The sequence below is a fragment of the Pongo abelii genome, chromosome 4 (assembly GCF_028885655.2).
Source record: "Pongo abelii isolate AG06213 chromosome 4, NHGRI_mPonAbe1-v2.0_pri, whole genome shotgun sequence".
In the NCBI taxonomy this organism is placed as follows: Eukaryota; Metazoa; Chordata; class Mammalia; order Primates; family Hominidae; genus Pongo; species Pongo abelii.
In genome coordinates this window covers 134874775-134900835 of record NC_071989.2, presented here as the reverse complement: position 1 = coordinate 134900835, position 26061 = coordinate 134874775, and the positions used below count along the sequence as shown (strand labels likewise).

General features: G+C 42.0%; 1 protein-coding gene and 1 pseudogene across 2 annotated transcripts in view; both read left to right on the top strand.

The window, feature by feature from the left end:
* The window catches only part of ALDH7A1 (aldehyde dehydrogenase 7 family member A1), a 55362-nt gene extending 30546 nt beyond the window's left edge, over nt 1-24816 (top strand). For both annotated transcript variants that reach the window (XM_024247360.3, XM_024247361.3), the window contains exons 9-18: nt 783-880; nt 7991-8032; nt 10213-10307; nt 13534-13618; nt 15161-15267; nt 17415-17531; nt 19284-19381; nt 19576-19649; nt 23160-23235; nt 24550-24816. In XM_024247360.3, the coding sequence (XP_024103128.3) occupies nt 783-880; nt 7991-8032; nt 10213-10307; nt 13534-13618; nt 15161-15267; nt 17415-17531; nt 19284-19381; nt 19576-19649; nt 23160-23235; nt 24550-24604 (847 nt within the window). In that variant the 3' untranslated portion in view covers nt 24605-24816. The remainder of the gene's footprint in view (nt 1-782; nt 881-7990; nt 8033-10212; nt 10308-13533; nt 13619-15160; nt 15268-17414; nt 17532-19283; nt 19382-19575; nt 19650-23159; nt 23236-24549) is intronic.
* Nucleotides 16155-16251, top strand: LOC112133555 (U6 spliceosomal RNA; annotated as a pseudogene).
* Nucleotides 24817-26061: the final 1245 nt, after the last annotated feature.

Below are 26061 nucleotides of genomic sequence, written 5' to 3'. Positions count from 1 at the left end.
GATCTGACAGGAGGTGGCACTCAGGCAGTAATGCTCGCTGGGTCGCCTGCTGCCTACCCCTCCTGCTGTGCAGCCTGGCTCCTAATAGGCCACAGACTGGAACTGGTCAGTGTGCTGGGGCTTGGGGACCCCTGCTTTAGGATATTTCCCTACAGGCTTTTAAGTTTGAATTCTTTTATTTTTTATTTATTTTATTTTTATCTTTTTGAGACAGGGTCTCAGTCTGTCTCCTAGGCTGGAGTGCAGTGGCTCGATCTCAGCTCACTGCAACCTCTGCCTCCCAGGTTCAAGCGATCCTCCCACCTCAGCCTCCCAAGTAGCTGGGACTACAGGCACATGCCTCCACACTTGGCTAATTTTAGTATTTTTTATAGAGATGGGGTTTCATCAAGTTGCCTAGGCTGGTCCTGCCCAAGTTTTAATCCTTAAAGGAATTACACAGCAGTTAAAAGTCTGTAAAACTGGAATGCTCAGCAAGGAAATGCTAAGATCATATTGTCCAGTCACTCACTCAGTATAGGAAAGACTTTCTTCCCTAACAACTTCTTCTAGGTGATTTCTATTCAAATGCTCACAGCAGGTTAGCCTCTTCTGCCTAATGGTTCTACTTGTGAAAAACTTTTTTCCTTCTCATGAAGACCTTCCCTTGCTCCCCTGGGACAGACTTTCTTGTAGCTTTGAGGGACTGCTTTTTCAAGGGCACTTCAGTGCTGGGTACCATTAGATGTTGTCATTGCTGGGTTTCTCTGCTTGGGTGACCGACCGTGTCTGTTCCCTTGTAGCACAGCAATGGCCAAAGATGAACGAGTGAACCTGCTGTCCTTCACCGGGAGCACTCAGGTGGGAAAACAGGTGGCCCTGATGGTGCAGGAGAGGTTTGGTAAGTGTTGGCTTTCTCATGAGGATTTTAATTCTCTCAAATATGGAGGTGAAATCTAAAAGTTGAGTTTTTGTTTTCCCCTCAACCTTTTCCATGGAGGCAGTGGTCATGTTTATTTGAATGTCTAAGTAAAAGAAAAGGGTACAGTTATTAACAGTTGAATATTAGGGAAGTCCTAAATTTAAATACCAAAATTTATGAAAATCCCAGCACTTTGGGAGGCCAAGGCAGGTGGATCACAAGGTCAGGAGATCCAGACCATCCTGGCTAACACGGTGAAACCCCATCTCTACTAAAAATACAAAAAATTAGCCGGGTGTGGTGGCCGGCGCCTGTAGTCCCAGCTACTCGGGAGGCTGAGGCAGGAGAATGGTGTGAACCCGGGAGGTGGAGCTTGCAGTGAGCCGAGATGGCACCACTGCACTGCAGCCTGGGCGGCAGAGTGAGACTCCGTCTCAGAAAAAAAAAAAAAAAAAAATCAAGCCAGGCACGGTGGCTCACTCCTGTAATCCCAGCACTTTGGGAGGGCGAGGTGGGTGGATCACGAGGTCAGGAGCTTAAGACCAGCCTGGGCAAGATGGTGAAACCCCGTCTCTACTACAAATACAAAAAATTAGCCGGGCGTGGTGGCATGTGCCTGTAATCCCAGCTACTGGGGAGGCTGAGGCAGGAGAATGGCGTGAACCCGGGAGGCGGAGCTTGCAGGAAGCCGAGATCGCGTCACTGCACTCCAGCCTGGGTGACAGAGTGAGACTCCGTCTAAAAAAAAAAAAAAATTATGAAAGGAAGTCATTTTCTCTCTAAATGGGTATAATTGAATCACAGAATATTTATGTTTGAAATGTTTGTTTTTGGGTGCTGTAAAGAAATAGTACTTGAACATAAATTTATTTAGTAAGGCCATTTTTACTTCCTGTAGAAAGGGTACAGTCACCAGCAGTTTTCCCATGAGAGTACACTGAACAAAGGAGACAGGGTCATTTATAACCCGATGCGTCCACTCTACTGCTGTGTCCAGTTTCCGTTGGCTGGAATGGGACCTCACATTTTGTATTTGTCCCAATTGGCTAGCAACTTAGAATTTTTAAAAGAGGCAAAGGTAGAGGAGAACAAAGGAAGGAGAAAGTAACTTGTGGAATGCTGAGGAAGGTAAAAACACTTTTAAATAAGGAAGAGGAACAGGCTATGACCTAATATGTGCTTGGACCAGTATAAGCATGCCAGGGCAAATATTTAGGAGCACAAGTCTTTGAATAACTTTTGCTTTTAAGAGAAATTATTATTTATTTTTAATTAGATGGGTAGGAAAATCTTTGAAGAGGAAGCTCTACTTTACTTTTTACACTTAATAAATTGTACTAGTCCTATTTGGCAAATTAAAGAAGAAAAATGTCATCATTTCTCATTAGTATAGTGGTGAGAAAAATGTCATCATTTAAACAGGAGCACTGAGTACAGAACTTACAGTGAGTGTGGAACAGAAGGTAAATCTGCTCTTCTCTCATGTATATGGATCATGGATACGGATCCCTATGTATCCATATGCATATGGATCATGGATATGGATCCTGGATACATGATTGAAAAGGGTTGTATAGACATAGCTTTGTATACTGTACTGTGCTTTATGGATGATTTCCAAGGTTTTTGAGGATGATATTGGCTATCAATTTTTGGCTGTTAGGCTGAATTTTAGACTTTAGCCCCAGCATAAGACAAAATTTGACTAATCTGTCAACTGTTTAACTATGTAGGCATTGCTTTTAAAAAAGAATTTATTAAAAAACAGCTAATGAAAAAGGTCAGCAAGGTTGCAGGACTCAAGATTGAGATACAAAAATCAATTATATTTCTATGCATTAACAATGAACAATCCAAAAATGAAATCCAGAAAACAATTCAATTTGTAGTAGCGTCAAAAAGAATAAAATACTTAGGAATACATTTAACAAAAGAAGTGTAAGTCTGTTGCACGGAGCACTACAAATCATCATCAAAATAAATTAAAGATGACCTAAATAAATGAGTAGATATACCCTTTTCATTTTTTGGAAGATTTAATATTGTTAAGGTTTCAATATGGTCCACATGATCTATAGATTCAATGCAATTCCTGTAAAAATCCCAGTTTTCTGTTTTGTAACAATTGACAAGTTAATCCTAAAATTCACATGACAATGCAAAGGACCCTAAAAGGCCAAAACAATCTTGAAAAAGAAGATAATTGAAGGACTCTCACTTCTCAGTCAAAAAATTTACGGCAAAACTATGATAATCAAGACTATGTGGCACCAGCAGAAGGATAGATATAAAAATCAATGAAATAGAATTGGAAGTCCAGAAATAAACCCTTGCATTTATGGTCAGTTGTGTCAAGGGTGACAAGACATTTCAATGGGGAAAGGATGGTCTTTTTAACAAATGGTACTGACACAACTAGCTATCTATACACATGAATGTGAAGTCAGGCCCCTACTACATCTCCTATGCAAAGACAAACTCAAAATGTATCAAAGACCTATAAAACTCTTAGAAGAAAACATAGGAATAAGTTTTCACGACCTTGGATTAGGCGATGGTTTCTTAGAAATGACAACTAAAGCACAAGCAACAACAATTAAAAATACAAATTAGTTTTTATCAAAATTAAAGCATTTTGTGCTTCAAAGGACATCAGGAAGAAGTGAAAAGAACAACCTACGGAATGGCAGAAAATGTTTGGAAGTTGTTTGATAAGGAACTTGTATGTAGTATATATAAAGAACTCTTAAAATATAAGAATATAAAAGACAACCCAATTAAAAATAGGCATTGGATTTGAATAGACATCTTTTTTTTTTTTTTTTTTTTGAGATGGAATCTCACGTTCTGTCGCCAAGGCTGGAGTGCAGTGGGGAGATCCCGGCTCACTGCAACCTCTGCCTCCCAGGTTCAAGCGATTCTTCTGCCTCAGCCTCCCAAGTAGCTGGGATTACAGGCATGCGCCACCACGCCTGACTAATTTTTGTATTTTTAGTAGAGACAGGGTTTCACCATATTGGCCAGGCTGGTCTCGAACTCCAGACCTTGTGATCCACCCGCCTTGGCCTCCCAAAGTGCTGGGATTACAGGCATAAGCTACCGCACCAGGCCTAGAATAGACATCTTAAATGGCCAATTAGCACATGAAAAGATTCTCAACATCATTAGTCCCACTAGCAGATTTCACCTTCTCAGCTTTCTCCCCTTTTCCTTACTCAAGGCGGTAGTTTGTTGTTCTTGGCTAAGTAGTAGTAGTAGAATTATAATTTTTAAAATGTATCTGCCTGTCTTAAGTTATAGGTGCTTTTCTTAGAGGAGTTGGTGGTTAGGAGTATAGTCAGAGAGCACCTGATAGAGAACTGGAAGGATGTAGAAAGTATAGATCCCTCCTCTTCTGCCAAACATCACTTGCAGCCAGGCAGGAGAAGCTAATGTCAGGTGTAAAAGCTTCTGTTTCCTTCCTTCTCTTCTTAACACCTAGCATAGTGCTATGCTTTAGCCAGCAAGCTGTCATTAATTCAGTGATTGCAGCAGAGACTAGAGTTGGTGTAGCATTTGGTGGCTTTTGGTAATAACAGCCACGTCTTCATAATTAATATTCACTTGATGTTACCTGTTTCAGAGCAATGGAAATGAGAAGATACTCTGCTTTTGTCACATATGCTCCTGATATCACAAATGAATAAAAGTTATTCACATGGAAGCTGATTTTAAAATGCACTTAAGGAAATTGATGATCAAAAGATCAGTAATAAATGTATGTCTAAGGCCAGGCGCAGTGGCTCACGCCTGTAATCCTAGCACTTTGGGAGGCCAAGGTGGGTGAATTGCCTGAGCTCAAGAGTTCAAGACCAGCCTGGGCTACATGGTGAATCTCCCATCCCTACTAAAATACAAAAAAATTAGCTGGGTGTGGTGGCATGCCCAGCTACTTGGGAGGCTGAGGCAAGAGAATTGCTTGAACCCAGAGGCAGAGGTTGCAGTCAGCTGAGATTGCACTACTGCACTCTAGCCTGGCGACAGAGTGAGACTCTGTCTCAAAAATAAATAAATAAACATATGTCTAAAATTAAGGCAAACACATCTCTCAGATCTTTATGCTGGAAGGAGTAAGGTAAGAATGGCATTTATAGGCCAGGTGTAGTGGCTCATATCTGTAATCCCGGCACTTTGGGAGGTCAAGGTGGGTGGATCGCTGGAAGCTAGGAATGAGACCAGAGCTTAGGCAACATTGTGAAAACCTGTCTCTTAAAACAAAACAAGCCAGGTGTTGTGACACGTGCCTGTTGTCTGAGCTACTTGGGAGGCTGAGGATGGAGGTTTGCTTGAACCCAGAAATTGAGGCTGCAGTGAGCTATGATAGCACCACTGTATTCCAGCCTGGGTGACTCTTGAAAAAAGAAAGAAAGAAAAAACATGGTGGGCCAGTTGCGATGGCTCAAGCCTGTAATCCCAGCACTTTGGGAGGCTGAGGCGGGCGGATCACTTGAGGTCAGGAGTTCAAGACCAGCCTGGCCAATATGGCGAAACCCCGTCTCTACTAAAAATACAAAAATGAGCTGGGCGTGATGGCACGTGCCTGTAGTCCCAGCTACTTGGGAAGCTGAGACAGGAGAATCACTTGAACCCAGGAGGTGGAGGTTTGCAGTGAGCCGAGATCACGCCACTGCACTCCAGCAGCCTGGGCAACAGAGCAAGACTCTGACTGAAAAAAAAGAATGGCATTCATGGCCTGCTATATAACTTTTCTAGAATATAGGTTGGTAATGTCTATCAAGAGTCCTAACCTAAGTAGATAATCAACAAATATATTCAACACTGGAGAAACAGCTAAATAAAATTTGGTATGTCATCATGATGGAATGCTATGGAATGATTTTTCTTTTCTTGACTTTAATAACTTAGGGGAAAGGTGGAAGACATCAGAAAATAAAGTAAAATGAAATAATATAATTTCAACTAGATATAAATGCACAGAGGAAAGATTGGAAAACACTGTCAAATTGTAAGGAGAGATTTTTGTGGTGGCCTTATGGGCCATAGGTTTCTTTCTTTCTTTTTAATTGTGGGGGAAAGTCCACACAACATAAAATTTACTTAAAAATGGTTAAGATGGTACACAGTTGAGTAGTGTCAAGTACATTCACATGATCATACAGCCTATCTTTAGAACTTTTTCATCTTGTAAAACTGAAACTCCAATACCCTATAAACACTAATCCCTCCTTCCCACTACACCCAGCCCTTGGTAGCCACCCTTCTACTTCTTTCTGTTTCATTGATTTGGACTACTTTCATTTGAGCGGGGTTATAAGTATTTGTCCTTTAGTGACTACCTTATTTCACTTAACATAATGTCTACAAGGTACAACCATGGAGTCTCGCTCTGTTGCGAGACTGGAGTTCAGTGGTGCGATCTCTGCTCACTGTAACCTCCGCCTCCTGGGTTCAAGCAATTCTCCTGCCTCAGCCTCCCGAGTAGCTGGGATTACAGGCATCCGCCACCACGCCCAGCTAAATTTTGTATTTTTAGTAGAGATGGGGTTTCTATGTTGGCCAGGATGATCTTCATCTTTTGACCTTTTGATCTGCCCACCTCGGCCTCCTAAAGTGCTGGGATTACAGGCATGAGCCACCGCGCCCGGCCCAACATACAACCATCGTGTAGCATGTAGTAGGATTTCCTTTTTAAGGCTCTATAATAAGCCGGGTGTGGTGGCTCATGCCTGTAATCCTAGCACTTTGGGAGGCCAAGGCGGGAGGATCTCTTGAGCCCAGGAGTCCGAGACCAGCCTGGGCAACATGCCAAGACCCTGTCTCTGCCAAAAAAGAAGTACAAAAATGAGCTGGGCATGGTGGTGCATGCCTGTTGTCCCAGCTAATTGGGAGGCTGAGGTGGGGGAATTGCTTGAGCCCAGGAGGTTGAGGCTGCAGTAAGCCATGATCATGCTAGTACACCCCAGCCTGGGCAACAGAGTCAGACCCTGTCTCAAAAAAAAAAAAAAAATTAATAAAAATAAAAAAAGGCTGCGTGATATTTCATTGTATTGATATACCACATTTACTAATTGGTCAGATGATGTATATTTGGGTTGCTGCCCCCTTTTGGCTATTGTGAATTATGCTACTGTGAATATTGGTGTACAAACATCTACAGAGTCCCTGCTTTTACTATGTTTGCTTATATACTCAGAAGTGGAATTGCTCGGTCATATGGTAATTCTCTTATTTATTTATTTATTTATTTACTTATTTGAGACAGTCTCATTCTGTTGGCCAGGCTGGAGTGCAGTGGTGTGATCACAGCTCACTGTTGTCTCAGATTCCTGGGCTTCACGAGTAGCTGGGACTACAGGCAGACACCACCATGCCCAGCTAATTTGTTTTAATTTTTGTAGAGACAGGGTCTTGCCATGTTGCCTAGGCTCTGTTGTTTAATTTTTTGGGGCAATTGCCATACTGTTTTCTACAGTGGCTGTCCCATTTTACTTTATTTTTCTTGAATAATTTCAGACAAGACTGGGCACGTTCAGGGTGGTTTGGTTTGGCTGTAGACTTTCCTGTTAATTTCAAACCAAAATTATATGACCAACATAAGAAATTCCTGTAAACCCTTTAATCAGAGTCACTAATTGCTTACATTTTGCCCCATTTGATTTATCATTTTCTCTGTCTCCAGCAACATCTATGCACGCATGCACGCACACGTGCACACACACACGCTCTGTGGGTGCATACTATTGTTGACCTGTTTGGAGTAAGTCAAAGATGTGTCCCCTTTATTACTAAACATTTTGGTGTATTTCCTAAGAATGTGGACATTCTCTTGTATAACCACAGTAGTTAACTAAAATCAGGGCATTTGATATTGATACAATAGTAATGCTACTTTATAAATTAGAAAATAAATTGAAAAATAATTGGGATAGGGTGTAATCAGGATATGCTATATGATTGGGATAGGCTATATAAAAAATAATTGGACAGGCTATATAATTTAATAATTGGGATTAGGCTATATAGCAGTGTGCAGTAAATATGGAACTAGGCATTAATTTTTATATATAATTTTTTTTTTTTTTTTTTAAGGGAGAAGTTTGTTGGAACTTGGAGGAAACAATGCCATTATTGGTAAGGCTGCCCCTTTGTTTTTGTTTGTTTTCTGTTCAGTTTCCACAATCGCCATCCTGAATATATGGAACTTGTTTGGGATTTCATTTCTTCCATGTTGCATATGCCTGAGACCTAGTTCCTGTGTTTAGGAATTTTACTTGGGAGACAGGACACAAGCTTGTTTTGAAGGCAGAGGTAACTAGGAAGGAAAGGTATTCATGTTTAGAACATGTTACCTGGGATGGTCTAGAACCTGTGAATGAGACTTCCATTGCCATTGTAGTATGGCATTATTTCTTGTTTTTTCTTCTTCTGTTTGCTGAAAACTGGCCACATTTCTCTGGAATAACTTAAGTAACTCTTATGTGACTTGATCATTTCTTTAGATTTCAAAAACATTATTTTGTCTTTAGTGGAATATTGAGTGTTTTTATATTGGGAAGGAACACGTCCTTAAGGCATTAAAAAAAAGTCACTTACCTATAGGCTTAGAGATTACTTATGCTCTTTTTTAACTGTTTGAGTTTGTCACAAAAATGCTTAGATATTTGTAGTTGACACACATAAGAAGTATGTGTAAGATATAAGCAGTGTATGGTGAAGTGTTTGTTCTGGATGAACTTTTTTTTTTGAGACGGCGTCTTACTCTGTCGCCCAGGCTGGAGTGCAATGGTGTGATCTCAGCTCACTGCAACCTCCACCTCCCAGGTTCAAGCTGTTCTCCTGCCTCAGCCTCCCGAGTAGCTGGAATTACAGGCACATGCTACCATGCCCAGCTAATTTTTGTATTTTTAGTACAGATGGGGTTTCACCATGTTGGCAGGCTGGTCTTGAACTCCTGACCTCAGGTGATCCGCCTGCCTTGGCCTCCCAAAGTGCTGGGATTACAGGCATGAGCCATCACGCCTGGCCTCTGGATGAACTTTTAAAGAGAGACTTCAGTAAAAAATATAGTTTGCATTTAGTGAGCACTAGTGTTTGCCAGGTACTGTGTTCAGCAGTTTTATATGCATTATTTCATTTAATCCCCACAACAATCCTATGAAGTAAATACTGCTATTAATCTAATTTGAAGGTTATATTCTGAGACTTATAATGATTATGTACCTGAAGTGACAGGATAGCAAGTGACAAATGCTAGTATTTGTATCCTGGTAGCCAGACCTCAGAGCACAGCTCTTCCTTAACTACTTACTACCATCCATTATTACCCCGGGCATTATTGCCCCATTTTACAGATGAGGAAACTGAGGCTTGAAAAGTTAAAATAGGCTGGGCATGGTGGCTCACATCTGTAATCCCAGCACTTTGGAAGGCCAAGGCGGGTAGATTACTTGGTCCAGGAATTTGAGACCAGCCTGGGCAACATGGTGAAACCCTGTCTCTACAAAAAATACAAAAATCACATGGGTGTGGTGGTACGCATCTATAGTCCTAGTCACTGGGAGGCTGAGGTGGGAGGATTGCTTGAGCCCAGGAGGTCAAGGCTATAGTGCCACTACACTCCAGCCTGGGTGACAGAGTAAGACTGTCTCAAAAAAAAAAAAAGAACAAACAAAAAACCACCTGAGAAATGAAAGATGAAGAGGCCAGAGGAGTGAGAGCCTCAATTTACCCTTCTATATCTGGGTAAAGATCATAGAGCTCATAATCTTCCTTGGAAGAAGAGTGTGCCTTTCCCCCTCATGTGTATATATGTCTTTGTAATGTTAATATGCTTACTTTACAACAATAGTTTTGATGTTCTTTTACTGCACTTTACAAAAACGTTTGCCGGGCACAGTAATCCTGTAATCCCAGCACTTTGGGAGGCTCATGCCTGTAATCCCAGCACTTTGGGAGGCTAAGGTGGGTGCATCACTTGAGGTCAGGAGTTTGAAACTGGCCTGACCAACATGGTGAAACCCTGTTGCTACTAAAAATACAAAAATTAGCCAAGCGTGGTGGCACATGCTTGTAATCCCAACTACTTGGGAGGCTGAGGCAGAATCTCTTGAACCCGGGAGGCAAAGGTTGCAGTGAGTTGAGATTGCGCCATTGCACTCCAGCCTGGGCGACAAGAGCAAAACTCTGTCTCAAAAACAAAACAAAACAAAACAAAAACAAAAACAAAAAACAACTTTGTTTTATACCAGCTAACAAATACCTTGTCTACCTGTTTTAGTTCACTGATGGAAGTGTTTTTGTGCTTTCCTAAGCCTTTGAAGATGCAGACCTCAGCTTAGTTGTTCCATCAGCTCTCTTCGCTGCTGTGGGAACAGCTGGCCAGAGATGTACCACTGTGAGGCGACTGGTGAGTATATCTGCATAGGCCCGTGAGATTGTCTTGCTCTTAAAACATTACTTTTTAATGAATTCTGCTGTTAGGGAGGTGTCAGCAATACTGCTAGAACAATGTGCTCTCTAGATATGGCTGGCAAATATGTGGTCCAGTTCTCTTTCTGTGCTCATGGCAGATGTTGTTAATCAGTCGGGGACTTTGCCTTTTTCCCACCCCAAGCTAATAGGGGTTCGACTACCAATTGATTGGAGTTGGACTAGGAGATGAGACCGATTTTCAGTCCTACTCCTAGAACAATATGGACGAAGTCCAGTGTCGTTTAGAGAATAAAACAAGATAAAAATAAAAAGAATTATTAAACTATAGCTAAAAATAGAGTCTTGCTCTTTTATAAAAACATTTTAAGTAGAAAAACATTTTAAGTAGTAAAACATTTTAAACATTTTAGGCTGGGCATGGTGGCTCAAACATACAATTCTAACTCTTTGGGAGGCTGAGGCAGGAGTATTGCTTGAGCCCAGTAGTTCGAGACCAGCCTGGGCAACAAAGGGATTCCCTGTCTTTATAAAAAGTTAAAAAAAATTAGCAAGGCATGATGGCTCATGCTTGTAGTCCCAGCTACTTGGGAGGCTGAGGAAGGAGGATTGATTGAGCCCAGGAAAGGGCTCAATGAGGCTGCAATGAGCCATGATTGCACCACTGTACTCCAGCCTGGGTGACAGGGCAAGACCCTGTCTCAACCAATCAATCAATAACCACCTTTATTTTTAGCCTCAAGTCTAGAATTAGATTTGACTTGAAATGACATGATTCATTGAAAAGCAAATGGCTATGTATATGTGTGACCTCTCTGTATACATATATAGCCTGCATACATATATATATCGAGAGGACAGATTAATATTAAGTGTATATAAGGAGATGTGGTTTAGCTTCAGTGTGGGATCTGGGAAGTTTAATCTCTACACTTAGATTGAGCTGGACTTTAGTTTAGTATGTGTTACAACTTTGATTTTCATGAGTTTATGATACTAAAAGAGTATACTATAACTGAGCAAGTTTTTTTGTTTTGTTTTGTTTTTTGTTTTTTGTTTTTTTTTTGAGTTGGAGTCTTGCTCTGTTGCCCAGGTTGGAGTGTAGTGGCGCGATCTTGCTCACTGCAGTCTCCACCTCCTGGGTTCAAGCGAATCTCCTGCCTCACCCTCCTGAGTAGCTGGGACTACAGGCATGTGCCACCCTGCCTGGCTAATTTTTGTATTTTTAGTAGAGACGAGGTTTCACTATGTTGGCCAGGCTGGTCTTGAACTCCTGACCTCAGGTGATCCACCCACCTCGGCCTTGCAAAGTGCTGGGATTACAGGTGGAAGCCATCATGCCCAGCCCTGAGGAAGTTTTAGTTAGGTACAAAATTTGGCTGCATTTGCCATTTAAAAAAAATTCTTTTTAAGCTCTGTTGGACTTGAGCCTTTTTTTATTATTGTTGAGTTTTCCTTTTGTAATGAAAAAAGCCTTCAGTTGAATTATTAAGGAATTGGCTTTGAGTTTTTGCTCTCATTCATGTTGAGTGTGAACAAATTCTTTCTAAGACTGACATAATCTAAATTAATTAGAATAAGCTAAAAGATATATGAAAATTATCTTTACCTTACACTTCTCTTTTTTCTTTCTTTCTTTTTTTTTTTTTTTTTTTTTGAGATGGAGTCTCTCTCTGTTGGCCAGGCTGGAGTGCAATGGTGCGATCTCAGCTCACCGCAACCTCCACCTCCAGGTTCAAGTGATTCTCCCACCTCAGCCTCCTGAGTAGCTGGGACTACAGGCACCCACCACCGTGCCTGGCTAATTTTTGTATTTTTACTAGAGATGGGGTTTTGCCATTTTGGCCAGGCTGGTCTCAAACTCCTGACCTCAGGTGATCTGCCTGCCTTGGCCTCCCAAAGTGCTGAGACTACAGGTGTGAACCACCGCACCTGGCCTCTCACACTTTTCATATTTGTTTTTTCAGGTGTTTTGCACAAATGAAAATAAATCTTTATTTTTACATAGCTGACATTCTCAAATAATCTGATACTACATTTGTAACATTAAAGTTTATTAAATTTGTTCACGATAAACATTAAATTGCATTAAAGATTACATTAAACCTAAGAAAAAACCATGTACTCCAAATGATTATACCCTTAATTACATGGTAAAATATGAAATGACATAAAAGCCAAATATTTCTCTATTCAGCCAATTTTTATTTTTTCATGTGTTTTGAAGCAAATATTCATAGATGTCCTTTATATTAGTTTTAAATATTAATATAATATTCATTGTCCAAATAGATTTCCTTAGAGTTAGCAGTATATAATTAAAAAAATTCCATTACTATGGACTGATTCATGACTAGTTCTCATAATGTCAATTCATTCATCACATGTGGAGACTAACCCAGAGCATAGATGGTTTGGCAAGTTCAGCTCTGCCACTTGGAGCATAGCATGGACCTCACAACTACCCAGAGAATGCAAGGGTTGTCCTCACCTAATTAAGGCCTCCTCTGGAGACCTGTGTGGTCTGGGGTTAAGTGTTTGTAGCTACCCAGCAGAGGTCAGTTATGACTATGCTCTGTGTTCACTGGGACTTAGGGTTACAGTATGGGACACATGTACTTGAGGCCTTCTTTAATGTATTTGTGAAGCTTAGACAAATACATCCTTGGAAACGATGAAGATGTGGCTTATGGACTGGGTGTGGTGGCTCACGCCTGTAATCCCAGCACTTTGGGAGACTGAGGTGGGTGGATCACCTGAGGTCAGGAGTTCAAGACCAGCCTAGGCAACATGGCAAAAGCCCGCCTCTACTAAAAATACAAAAAATTAGCCAGGTGTGGTGGTGGGTGCCTGTAATTCCAGCTGCTCGGGAGGCTGAGGTATAAGAATCGCTTGAACCCGGGAAGTGGAGGTTGCAGTGAGCTGAGATCATGCCACTGCACTCCAGCCTGGGTGACAGAGTGAGACTCTGTCTCAAAAAAAGAAGACATGGCTTATGATTTTATTCTATTATCTACCTAAAAGGAAATTTTTAACTTCATATAGTTAATATTAAAATGAGAAATTATATAATTAAAAAATAAACATGCTTTGATTTGCTTATATTTTTAGAGATTACAGTATTTCAGTAACAAGGAAATAATTCATGTTTAAAAATGTGTACATTTATCATACTATGCCCTTGAATATCTTTTTTCACTTAGTTTGTACATGAAAGCATCCATGATGAGGTTGTAAACAGACTTAAAAAGGCCTATGCACAGATCCGAGTTGGGAACCCATGGGACTGTGAGTATCTCCTTCTGTTTTCAAAGCGATCCCTTTTTGAGAGCTGTTGTTAGCAAGTGTTTCTGATCTGAGTTTTGGAGTTTCTCTCCCTTTCCTGAGAGGCGTGGAGGCATGTGAAGCAGGTTATTAGGCTCTGGTGTATCATGTCTGCTCCTAGGTTTCGACCCTGGGTGCTTGATGTGTGCTAGTGGGTGAGACTGGGAGAGGTTGTTTAGATGGAATGAGATTTAGTGCGCTTCTCTCTCATTACTATTACCCTTGTCCAAGCCGACACCATCCCTCTTGTGCAAGGCTGCAAGAATCCCCTAACTGACCTTTCTGCATCCATTGCTACAGAATGATTTTTAAAATGCAGTCAGATAATTCACTCTCCTGCTTAAAATACTCCTCAGTAACTTCTCATTGCTTTTAGATTTTTTTTTCCTTTCCTTTCTTTTTTTTTTTTTTTTTTGAGACACAGTGAAACTCTGTTGCTCAGGCTGGAGTGCAGTGGCTTGATCTAGGCTCACTGCAGCCTCCGCCTCCTGGGTTCAAGCAATTCTCCTGCCTCAGCCTCCCGAATAGCTGGGATTACAGGTGCATTCCACCACGCTTGACTGATTTTCATATTTTTAGTAGAGACAGGGTTTTGCCACGTTAGCCAGGCTGGTCTCGAACTCCTGACCTCAAGCAATCTGCCTGCCTGGGCCTCCCAAAGTGCTAGGATTACAGGTGTGAGCCATTGCGCCAGGCCTGCTTTTAGATTAAAACCTAGAGTCCTCTTGATTTCTTCTTTTTTGCAGGCTCCTGATCCTTCCTGGTCTGCTATCTGCCTCCTGCTCCGCTTGCCTTCTCACCAGCCTTTCTGTGTCTATTTTCCCTCTTGCTCCCAGAGCTCCACCTTCTCCAATGTCCTTTCAGTGTTCCAGGCGTGCCAGGCTCTATCCTGCTGTGCTGTCTGCTGGAAACATTCTTCACCCAGAGTGAGGATGGCTCTGCTAACTTGCCTCCTCCTCATAGAGGCCTACCTACGTCTTCCTTCTTCCTTTGTTGCTGGGTCACTGTCAGTGCTCTAGTCCCCAGCAGCCATAACATAGGACAGCATCATTCTCTTCCCCCTTGAATTACACACCAACTACTGAGACTGTGATGTTTCCTTAGAGAATGGTCACACTGTAATGAGTAAACTGACCCTATATTTTGAGTGCAGTGCTTTGAGTAATTGATAGCCGTTCCTTTAAACTAGAGGTTGGCAGACAGACTTGGCCCTGCCTGTTTCTGTAAAAAAAAAGTTTCTCGGCACATACCCACTCATTTGCATGTCATTTGTGGCTGCTTTTGCACTACAATTATGGAGTTGAGTATTGGGATGGAGATCACGTATGTCCTCCAAAGCATAAAATATTTACCATCTGGTTCTTTATGGAAAAAGGATACTGACTTATGTTCTCAATTGAGAACATATAGGAAGGGATTGGTCTGTTCATTGAGAAAGCTGTTCTAATAATAAAATGATGCCATAAAGGGCAAAATGATGAGCCAGACTTCCTTTTCTCTCTCCAGCTAATGTTCTCTATGGGCCACTCCACACCAAGCAGGCAGTGAGCATGTTTCTTGGAGCAGTGGAAGAAGCAAAGAAAGAAGGTGGCACAGTGGTCTATGGGGGCAAGGTAAGGGATGCTCTGAGATCAATCGTGACAGCTTTTTAACCTTCTTTTCCCTGAGACACAAGCAGGGCTCTGGGCATATTGGGAAAGCCACCCCATTTGACATCCTTCTTCTCCCGTCTTTATTTATATAAATTATTATAAAACAAGGAAACACATGTTTTTGTTTGTCTGTTTTTGAGACAGAGTCTTACTCTGTGCCCAGGATGGAGTGCAGTGGCGCAATCTTGGCTCACTGCAACCTCCGCCTCCCGGGTTCAAGTAATTCTCCTGCTTCAGCCTCCCGAGTAGCTGAGATTACAGGTGCATGTCACCACACCCAGCTAATTTTTGTATTTTTTGGTAGAGACGGGGTTTCCCATGTTAGCCAGGCTGGTCTCTAACTCCTGGCCTCAAGTGATCCACCCACCTTGGCCTCCCAAGGTGCTGGGATTACAGGCATGAGCCACCACACTTGGCTCTGTTTGTTTGTTTTTGTGACAGTCTTGTTCTGCCACCTAGGCTGGAGTGCAGTGGTGCATGATCTCAGCTCACTGCAACCTCTTCCTCCTGGACTAAAGCAATCCTCCCACCTCAGGCTCCTGAGTCTTGCTCTGTTGCCCAGGCTGGAGTGCAGTGGCGTGATCTCAGCTCACTGCAACCTCCGCCTCCCAAGTTCAAGTGATTCTCCTGTCTCAGCCTCCCGAGTAGCTGGGATTACAGGCACCCATTACCATGCCCAGCTCATTTTTGTATTTTTAGTAGAGAAGGGGTTTCACCATGTTGGCCAGGCTGGTCTGGAACTCCTGACTTCGTGATCCACCGTCCTTGGCCTCCCAAAGTGCTGGGATTACAGGCGTGAGCCACTGTGCCTGGCCAGAAATACATGTTTTAAAGAATGACAACAATGCTTGCTTTGGCAGCACATATACTAAAATTGGAAAGATACAGAGAAGATTAGCATGGCCTATGCACAAGGATGATATGCAAATTCATATCCATATTTTAAAAAGCATTCCATATTTAAAAAAAAAGACAGCAGAAAATGCATGGGACATTTCTGGAAGGACATAGAAGAAACTGAGTCATGGTTGCTTTTGAATTGGGTCCTTAATATTTGTGTGGAAAGGAGAATTCCTTTTCAAGTACAGTAGCAGACTTTGTATTCAGAGCAATTATAATCTATTTATTGGTTATTTTAAAAAGTCAGTTAAGGCAAGGAATAAAAAATATATATCATAAGCATTAAAAAAGAAATTAACACATATTGCCAGGTGCAGTGGCTCACACCTGCAATCTCAGCACTTTGGGAGGCTGTGGTGGGAGGATTGCTTGAGGCCAGGAATTCAAGACCCTTCTGGACAACATAGTGAGACCCTGTCTCAAAAAAAAATTAGCTGAGTATGGTGGCATGCGCATGTAGTGCTAGCTACTTGGGAGGCTGAGGTGGGAGGATTGCTTGAGCCCACAAGTTCGAGGCTGCAATGAGTCATGATGATGTCACTGCACTGCAGCTTGGACAACAAAGCAAGACCAAATCAAAAACAAGAAACCAAATAATTAAAAAAAAAAAATCAAAAACAAAAAAACTCCCACATATAAAGATTTGTTTGTGGCCGGGCATGTTGACTCACACCTGTAATCCCAGCACTCTGGGAGGCTGAGGCAGGTGAATCACTTGAGGTCAGAAGTTCAAAACCAGCCTGGCCAAAATGGTGAAACCTGGTCTCTACTAAAAATACAAAAAAAATTTAACTGGGCATGGTGGTGCATGCCTGTAGTCCCAGTTACTTGGGAGGCTGAAGTGGGAGGATGGCTTGAACCCGGGAGACTGAGGTTGCAGTGAGCTGAGATCAAGCCATTGCACTACAGGCTGAGTGAAAATAACCGCTTGCAACAGTGTTTGTTCAACATAACTTGGTTGTGTCACATGGCATGGCTCTCCATCCCTGCCTGACTCCTTATTTCCATTTTTCTCTGACCAACTAAGTTAGAACCAATATCAGGAAGAGAATTTTCTTTCATGATTGGAAGTTATTTTGGAGAAATAATTCACCTATAAATGATGCTAATTTTTTTCTTTATAAATGTAGGCAAAGATTGCATCCTCTGACCTCAAGTCCTAGAAAACAAAATGCTTTCATTCTTTTTATTTCATTTCTCTGCATTAGGTTATGGATCGCCCTGGAAATTACGTAGAACCGACAATTGTGACAGGTCTTGCCCATGATGCATCCATTGCACACACAGAGACTTTTGCTCCGATTCTCTATGTCTTTAAATTCAAGGTAAAAATGCATTCTGTTCGCTAGCCTAATGTTGAAATAAATGATAAGAGGAAAATGATGGTGCATTAAATTTCACTTGATGAGCCTTTAAGAGGGTTTTAGAAAGTAATCTGAATAGTAGATATATGAAGGTTCAGGATAAAATATGAGATAAACACTTTAAAACTCTATAGCATGCCAAGCTAGCCGCCAGGGAAACCAGATTGGGTAGTGGACTAGTGTTGGAGTTTATGGAGTATGTGGTCATCATTTCCTGTGTCATCTTAATCCTGGGCTGTGTAGGCCATAGAGTCACCTTCTCCTGAACCGTGGTACTGGATAGTTTGATAGCCTGAGTGCTGTGAACATGTCAGCAGACAAAATGAGAACATGTGGAGGTAATATAAAGACCTATAGTTGGCCAGGCATGGTGGCTCACACCTGTAATCCCAGCACTTTGGGAGGGTGAGGCAGGCAGATCACCTGAGGTCAGGAGTTCGAGACCAGCCTGGCCAACGTGGTGAAACCCTGTCTCTACTAAAAAATAAAAAAATTAGCCAGGCGTGGTGGCGGGCACCTGTAATCTGTAATGCCAGCTACCTGAGAGGCTGAGGCAGGAGAATCACTTGAACCCAGGAGGCTGAGGTTGCAGTGAGCCAAGATCATACCGTTGCACTCCAGCCTGGGCAACAGAGTGAGACTCCGTCTCAAAAAAAAAAAAAAAAAAAAAAAAAAAAAAAAAAAAAAGACCTATAGTTATAAACTCCAGCAGAGGACAGGCTGCAGAGTTTTGTTTTGTTTTCCCTGATCTCATGTCTTGATCTCAAACTGTAGAGGTTTTAATAGGTGAAGAAGCTGGGTACAATGGCTGGTGCTTGTAATCTCAGTGCTTTGGGAGGATCACTTGAGGCCAGGTGCTCAAGACCAGCCTGGCCAACACAGTGAGACCTTGTCTCTACAAAAAAATTAAAAAATTAGCCAGGTGTTGTATGTACCTATAGTACTAGCTACTCAGGAGGCTGAGGTGGGAAGAGATCCTGTCTCTAAAACAAACAAATAAACAAAACCCAAAAAACCGACACAGGTGAATAAATTAGAAGATCTCATTCCCTAGCTTGAGACGGGCCCTAGCCTTGCTAGTAAATATTTAGGATTAATTTTGAGACTGCAGAGATTGAATCAATATTTGAATGTACCATTATTAACAGTAAAAGAATAGTGAGAATTGCATCTTGTGCAATTAGATCATTGCTTCTTTATTTCTTGCTTTAAATTGCCTATCATTGTTTTGCTTATGGGGACTAGAGAATATAATTTTGTGTTTTGTAATGTGTTTGTGTACATTATGAGGCTGTGTGAGCTCTTGAGCAAATTAGTCTCTGTAGGCCTCAGTTGCCCAATCTGTAAATTGGGAGGTAGTAGGAAACCTGTGTTATAAGATGAGGATTAAATAACTAAATGCATGTTAAGTGCTTAGATCAGTGTGTTACACACGTAAGAGCTCAATAGATATTAGCTATTATATATAGTAGCTTGAATGAAAGGAAGAATGTGTTAATATTTGTTTCTGATAATTAGGGGAAAAATCCCAAAAAGTTTTACTTATTATCAATGATCTGAATTATAAGAGAAACAGAGTGAGTAAACTTGACTCTTTGGTTTCCTTTTGTACACTGAAATTATACTGGTACACCTCAGGAAATGAGTTTAATGTCAGTGAACTTTGACTTGAACACTGTAACATCTAACAGCTTCCAATGTCTCTCCTTTTAGAATGAAGAAGAGGTCTTTGCATGGAATAATGAAGTAAAACAGGGACTTTCAAGTAGCATCTTTACCAAAGATCTGGGCAGAATCTTTCGCTGGCTTGGGTACAACTTTGTCTATTTTGAAAATTTATATAAGTCTGATTTATGTGGTGAGTGGACTTAAAAAAACTGTTGTAGTCGAAAATCAATTTTTCAGTATTGAAAGCCTTTGAGCTTTGGTTTAGATTTTTTTTTTTATTTTTGTTTGTTTTTAATTTCCTGTTCATTGCTCTCACCATGCCTCCCTTTTTACACAGACCTAAAGGATCAGACTGTGGCATTGTAAATGTCAACATTCCAACAAGTGGGGCTGAGATTGGAGGTGCCTTTGGTATGTAGAGAATCATTTCTCCTTTTCTATGTTGGGCAGCAAAGAAAAACCAGTAGTAGCTTTTAGAAAAGGTTGACGAAGAGACTGAAACACTGCTTATATTCTGAAATAACCTTATGTGATCTAACATGCCTGAAAAAGCTTACATTCTGTATTCAAGGTTATCGCATAGAGTCCTGCGTCATCTCCTCAGAGGCAGCATCAGGTTAGAGCAGAGGCCCTTAACCTGAAATGTGTGAACCCCTGAAATGGTGGCATTTGTTTTCTGGGGAGAAGTTTCCAGACCCAAAAAAGATTAAGAATCCCTGCTTCAAAGCCAGAAAATTTTACATGAAATATTCTGGTTTTTATTTGCAAAGTAGGCATATAAATGTTAAACATACTCTTTTTCACTAGATGGAATACAAAGTTGTTTCTTTTCACTGGGCCCTGCTCCTGTTTCCTCTTAATAAGCCATGCATTATTAATGCTGAAACTTGGTAGTAGTTTTTCCTAAAAAACTCTCCCTAACCATTGTATATTAAGTATTATTTATTAAAAATGATCCAAAGTAAAATAAAACAGATTGCTTGTTGTTTTTTTAAAATGTAGAAGCAAAACAAACATGCATTAATACTTGTAAAAGTTTATATCATTAGTAGCATTCTTTTATATTTTTATACCAAATACTACAATTAGTATTTGATGCACGGACTTTGCTGTTTTCAGTTCACCACTTACCCCTGCACTCCACTGTGCAGTTGCCTGAATGCATGAATGTCTGTCTTCTCCTTTTGTACTAATTTAATCCCTGTTTCCAACCCATGCCTGCTCTCTCCAATTGACTATTCCTTTTTTTTTTTTTTTTTTGAGATGGGGACTTGCTCTGTTGCCCAGGCTGGAGTGCAGTGGCGCGATCACAGCTCACTGCAGCCACCACCTCCCAGGCTCAAGCATTCCTCTCGCCTCAGCCTCATGAATAGCTGAGATTACAGGCATGTGCCTCCACACCCAGCTAATTAATTTTTTTTTTTTTTTTAGGAACAGGCCCTCACTATGTTGCCCAGGCTGGTCTCAAGTTCCTGGGCTCAAGCCATCCACCTGCCTTGGCTTCCCAGAGTGTTGGGATTACAGGCATCAGCCACTGCACCCAGTCAATTGACTATTCTTCATTTAAGCTTTTATAATTAATTTTTAAAGTTTTGGTGCCCAGGCACAGTGGCTTATGCCTGGAGTCCCGGCACTTTGGGAGGCAGAGGTGGGCCGATTGCTTGAGCTCAGGAGTTCAAGACAAGCCTGGGCAACATGGCAAAAACTCATCTCTACAAAAAATACAAAAATTAGCTAGGCATGGTGGTGTGTGCCTGTAGTCCCAGCTACTTGGGAGGTTGAGGTGGGAGGATCTCTTGAGTCTGGGAGGCGGAGGTTGCAGTGAGCCAAGACTGTGCCACTGCACTCAAGCCTGGGGACAGAGCGAGACCCTGTCTTCCCCCACAAAAAAAAAAAAAAAAAAAAAAAAATGGTTTGGGCTGGGCGTGGTGGCTCATGCCTGTAATTGCTTAAGCCCAGGAGTTTGAGATGAACCTGGCAACATGGTAGGACCCTGTCTCTACAAAAAATAAAAAAAACTAGCCAGGTGTGGTGTCACACACCTGTATTCCCAGCTACTCGTGAGTCTGAGGTGCAAGGCTCGCTTAAGCCCAAGAGTTTGAGGCTGCAGTAAGCCATGATCCCACCACTGCACTTCAGCCTGGGTGACAGAGTGAGTGTGACCCTGTCTCTAAATAAATAAAAGTTTTAAAAAAGTCTTAAAATGGAAAAAGTAGTTTTGCCCATACTTTTCTTCTCCTCCTCTTTTCCCAGAAGCTACATTCTTTTTTTTTTCTGAGACGGAATCTTGCTCTGTTGCTTATGCTGGAGTGCGGTGGTGCAATCTTGGCTTGCCGCAACCTCCACCTCCCCATTTCAAGCAATTCTCCTGCCTCAGCCTCCTGAGTAGCACAGGTGCACGCCACCATGCCCGGCTAATTTTTGTATTTTTTTAGTAGAGATGGGGTTTCACCATGTTGGCCAGCCTGGTCTTGAACTCCTGACCTTGTGATCCACCTGCCTCGGCCTCCCAAAGTGCTGGGAATACAGGTGTGAGCCACCGTACCCAGCCGAGATTCTTTTTACTAAAAGAAAAAAGCAAATTTACCTTTGAATTGATGTCCGTTTTTCTAACTAGTGCGCTTTCACTGCTGTGTCCTTGAAAGCTTTAGACATTATGTATTGACCCTCTATTATGATAGAGGTTTCTGTCCAGGAGCAGGACACATGGGAGTCAACTAGGAGAAAGTAGAAGCTGTTCTTTTCATTTTCTTCTTGGATGCACTCAGTACCCTTGCAGACTGAAGAAGGAGTAGAAAACAGAGGCAGGGAGCGCCCTGCAGGCCTGGCTAGCAAGCGGAGGGCAGTGGGGTACCAGCTCTCAGAATAGTGAGCATGGTCCTTGAAAGTGGATTAGTTCATTCACCCAGCATGTGCGTAGCTGGATAGGGAGTCTCTTGGGAGATTTTGACTAGGACTTGTTTCTTCTGCTTTTATTCGCTCTCTCCCTACTCTGTCCCTGCCCACCTTGGGTAGAAATAGCTTTTATTCAAGTGCAATAAAAGAGTTTGTTGGGGAAGACCCATGGGGTGTTATCTTGTAGAATGAGCACTGGGTGAGGAACCAAGAGACACCATCCCAGTCCCATTTACTGCTGTCATTAGCTCTGGAACCTCAGGCAGGTGCTCAGCCTTGGTTCCTTAGAGCCTCTGCGACTCTGTTCCTGCCAGGAATTTCAGAGGTGCTGTTAGCTGTGGCTTGTTTTATTTCAAATGTGTGCAGGCTTTTTGCTGGCTTCCCATTTTTTGAAGTCAGTTATGTCTCTTTTTACTTTACTTGTGCATTTGAGAGCTAGAAAGGCAAACATTCAGCTGTGATTTTTCTGGAACCCATTTAATGGAGATTCTTTCCCTCTCATGAGAAAAACCAGGTGACTAGTTAATAGAGAAGCTTTTATTTCAAAATTATTATATTTTCTTAATGTATTTGTATCAAATGGGAATATCTGTGTTTTCCCTGATAATACAAGTTATTGAGAGAGAGAAAGAAGACAGTTACAGCTCCCATATTCTTGTGCCCTGCTCAAAAGAAAAACTATGAATAACATGTATGGGCCGGGCACGGTGGGATTGCAGGCATGAGCCCCCACACCCAGCTAATGGGATTTTTTGGGTTTTTTTTACAGTTTCTTTCTGATATGTTTCCATTTTCTCTTAATTCCTTATATTTTATTTTCCCTCTTAATTCCTTTTTTCTGTTTGTTTTGGTCTCTTGGTCTCTGTCTTTGATTTATTTGTTTGCAGGGGAGATATTGTGGGCTAAATGTAAAGTAAATAATCAGGTTGTTCTGGTGTCCTTTTGGTATCTTCTTTTCATTGATACCAACTATGAGCCCACATGGAAACTGCTCAAAAGACATGATATTATTTTTTATTTCTCTAGGAGGAGAAAAGCACACTGGTGGTGGCAGGGAGTCTGGCAGTGATGCCTGGAAACAGTACATGAGAAGGTCTACTTGGTAAGAAAAGGCTTTGGGAAGATAGGCTTGGGCTTAAAGCCTTTGGGAATGGGCTTTTACACTCTCCTACTGTCTGTGCTGTCTTTGTGCAGTGTCATTTGATTTGATTTTTCCAGCATTCCACAGCTGTCTCCTCTGAGTATCTATTTGGTACTATTTTCGTAGCCTTCTTGTCTAGCTTCAGCTAGTGCCCAGTACCCAATAATGAAATGGTCTCATGCGTGGTTTCTGTATTTTTAGTAGAGTTGGGGTTTCTCCATATTGGTCAGGCTGGTCTTGAGCTCCCGACCTCAGGTGATCCACCCGCCTCGGCCTCCCAAAGTGTTGAGATTACAGGCGTGAGCCACAGCGCCCGGCTAATTTTTGTATTTTTAGTAGAGTTGGGGTTTCACCATGTTGGCCAGGCTGTTTTTGAACTCCTGACCTCAGGTGATCTGCCTGCCTCAGCCTCTCATAGTCCTGGGATTACAGGCATGAGCCAACATGCTGGGCTGTTTCTTGCATTTTTGAGGGCACACTTTTTTTTTTTTTTGAGATGGAGTCTTGCTCTGTCACCCAGGCTGGAGTGCAGTGGCCTGATCTCAGCTCACTGCAGCCTCAGCCTCTGCCTCCCAGATTCCAGCGATTCTCCTGCCTCAGCCTCCCAAGTAGCTGTGATTACAGGCCTGCACCACCATGCCTGGCTAATTTTTGCATTTTTAGTAGAGACCGGGTTTCACCATGTTGGCCAGGCTGGTCTTGAACTCCTGACCTCAGGTGATCCACGCCTGCAGTGGCTCATGCCTGTAATGCAAGCAGTTCAGGAGGCTGAGGCAGGTGGATCATTTGAGGTCAGGAGTTCAAGACCAGCCTGGCCAACATGATGAAACCCCATCTCTACTAAAAATACAAAAATTAGCCAGGCGTGGTGGCGGGTGCTTATAATCACAGCTAATCGGGAGGCTGAGGCAGGAGAATCCCTTGAGCCTGGGAGGCGGAGGTTGCAGTGAGTCGAGATTGTGCCATTGCACTCCAGTCTGGGCAACAGAGTGAGACCCTGTCTCAAAACAAAACAAAACAAACAAACAAAAACCAACCAAAAAAAAAACATGTATGATACATCTTTCCAGATTTTTATGTTTCTGTCTTTTTTCTTTTAAATAAAACGGGATCCATACTAACATTGTCTTTTATCTTAAAAGTTTGTCTTAAAAAGTTGTAACTTGGAGATCTCACCTTGTTAATATATACAGATCTGCTACATTTTAAAAGTGGGCATGAAAATCTTCTGTTACGTATGTACTATCATTAATTCTGTTCATTTTTTCCCACTAGTACTATCAACTACAGTAAAGACCTTCCTCTGGCCCAAGGAATCAAGTTTCAGTAAAGGTGTTTTAGATGAACATCCCTTAATTTGAGGTGTTCCGGCAGCTGTTTTTGAAGAAGACAAAGAAAATTAAAGTTTTCCCTAAATAAATGCATTATTATGACTGTGACAGTGACTAATCCCCCTATGACCCCAAAGCCCCGATTAAATCAAGAGACTCCTTTTTTAAAAATCAAAATAAAATTGTTACAACATAGCTATAGTTACTAAAAGATGGGTTAGATGGATTTTTATTATGTCAACTAGTTGTACATGGCTTTTTAAAAGTTAATGATTATTTTGTAATTAGAAAAAAATAGTACATATACCAGGGTAGGAATTTGGGAAAATACAGAACCGAGGAGAAAACAGAAGTCTTTGCAGTAGATACAGGGTGTCTCCTGACCAAGTGAAGGATTCGGCAGGGGGGCGGTGAATATTGCTTGACATTACCCACCTATGGCATGTGTTGGATGGTGTGTGATTGAAAGGGAGATGCATTCCCCTGTATGCTTGGACCATAGTTCAGTATTCATGTGGAATAACTTGCAGTGCTTAAAATGACAACAGGCATTCATCACAGTTGTGGCTCTTGCTTATGAAGGCTGTGTCAACTTGTGAGAGATTTGTGGGGTAGACAGATTTTGTTCCTGTTCTGGAGTCTGCCACCTGCTGGAGGACTCTTGAGGCCAAAATTGCCTGTGCAGAATTGTATAGAAAATGCATCTGGAGGCTGGGCGAGGTGGCTTACACCTATAATCCCAGCACTTTGAGAGGCCAAGGTGGGTGGATCAGTAGAGGCTAGGAGTTTGAGAACAGCCTGGCCGATATGGTGAAACCCCGTCTTTACCAAAAAATACAAAAATTAGCCCAGCGTGGTGGCAGGCGCCTGTAATCTCAGCTATTAGGGAGGTTGAGGCAGGAGAATTGTGTGAACCCAGGAGGCAGAGGTTGCAGTGAGCCTAGATTGTGCCACTGCCTGGGCAACAGTGAGATCCTGTCTCCAAAAAAAAAAAAAAAAAAAAAAGTGCATCTGGATGTTTTTATACAACCTTAGACTATTTTCTTTAGCTTTAGGTGTCTGTGGTTGCCCTTGGATCTGTTCTCAATCCTCAGTGTGTGTGGCAGCATGTGGTCATAGAGAGCTGGGCAAAGTTCACTTTCTCTTTGCTGACAGTCTCACCTTTTCTCACTGGGAAGCTGCACAGGAGCCTTTGGGCTGGTTCAGCCCAGAGGCCCCTGTTCTCCTGCCTTCCTGGCACTCTCTGCTTCCCTTCTGCTTGGCACCCCTCTACTCCTGCCAGGTTGGACTGGAGCAGAGGCCTTTGAACAAGATGACATTTGTAGACAACCTGATCCATCAGGATGTGGAGAGATTTGGACAAATGGTAAATAATTTGGGGTTGAATTATGGCCCAGAGAAGTAAGCAAATGAAAAACTAAACAATTATAAATGTATCTGGGAAGCAAAGGTATTC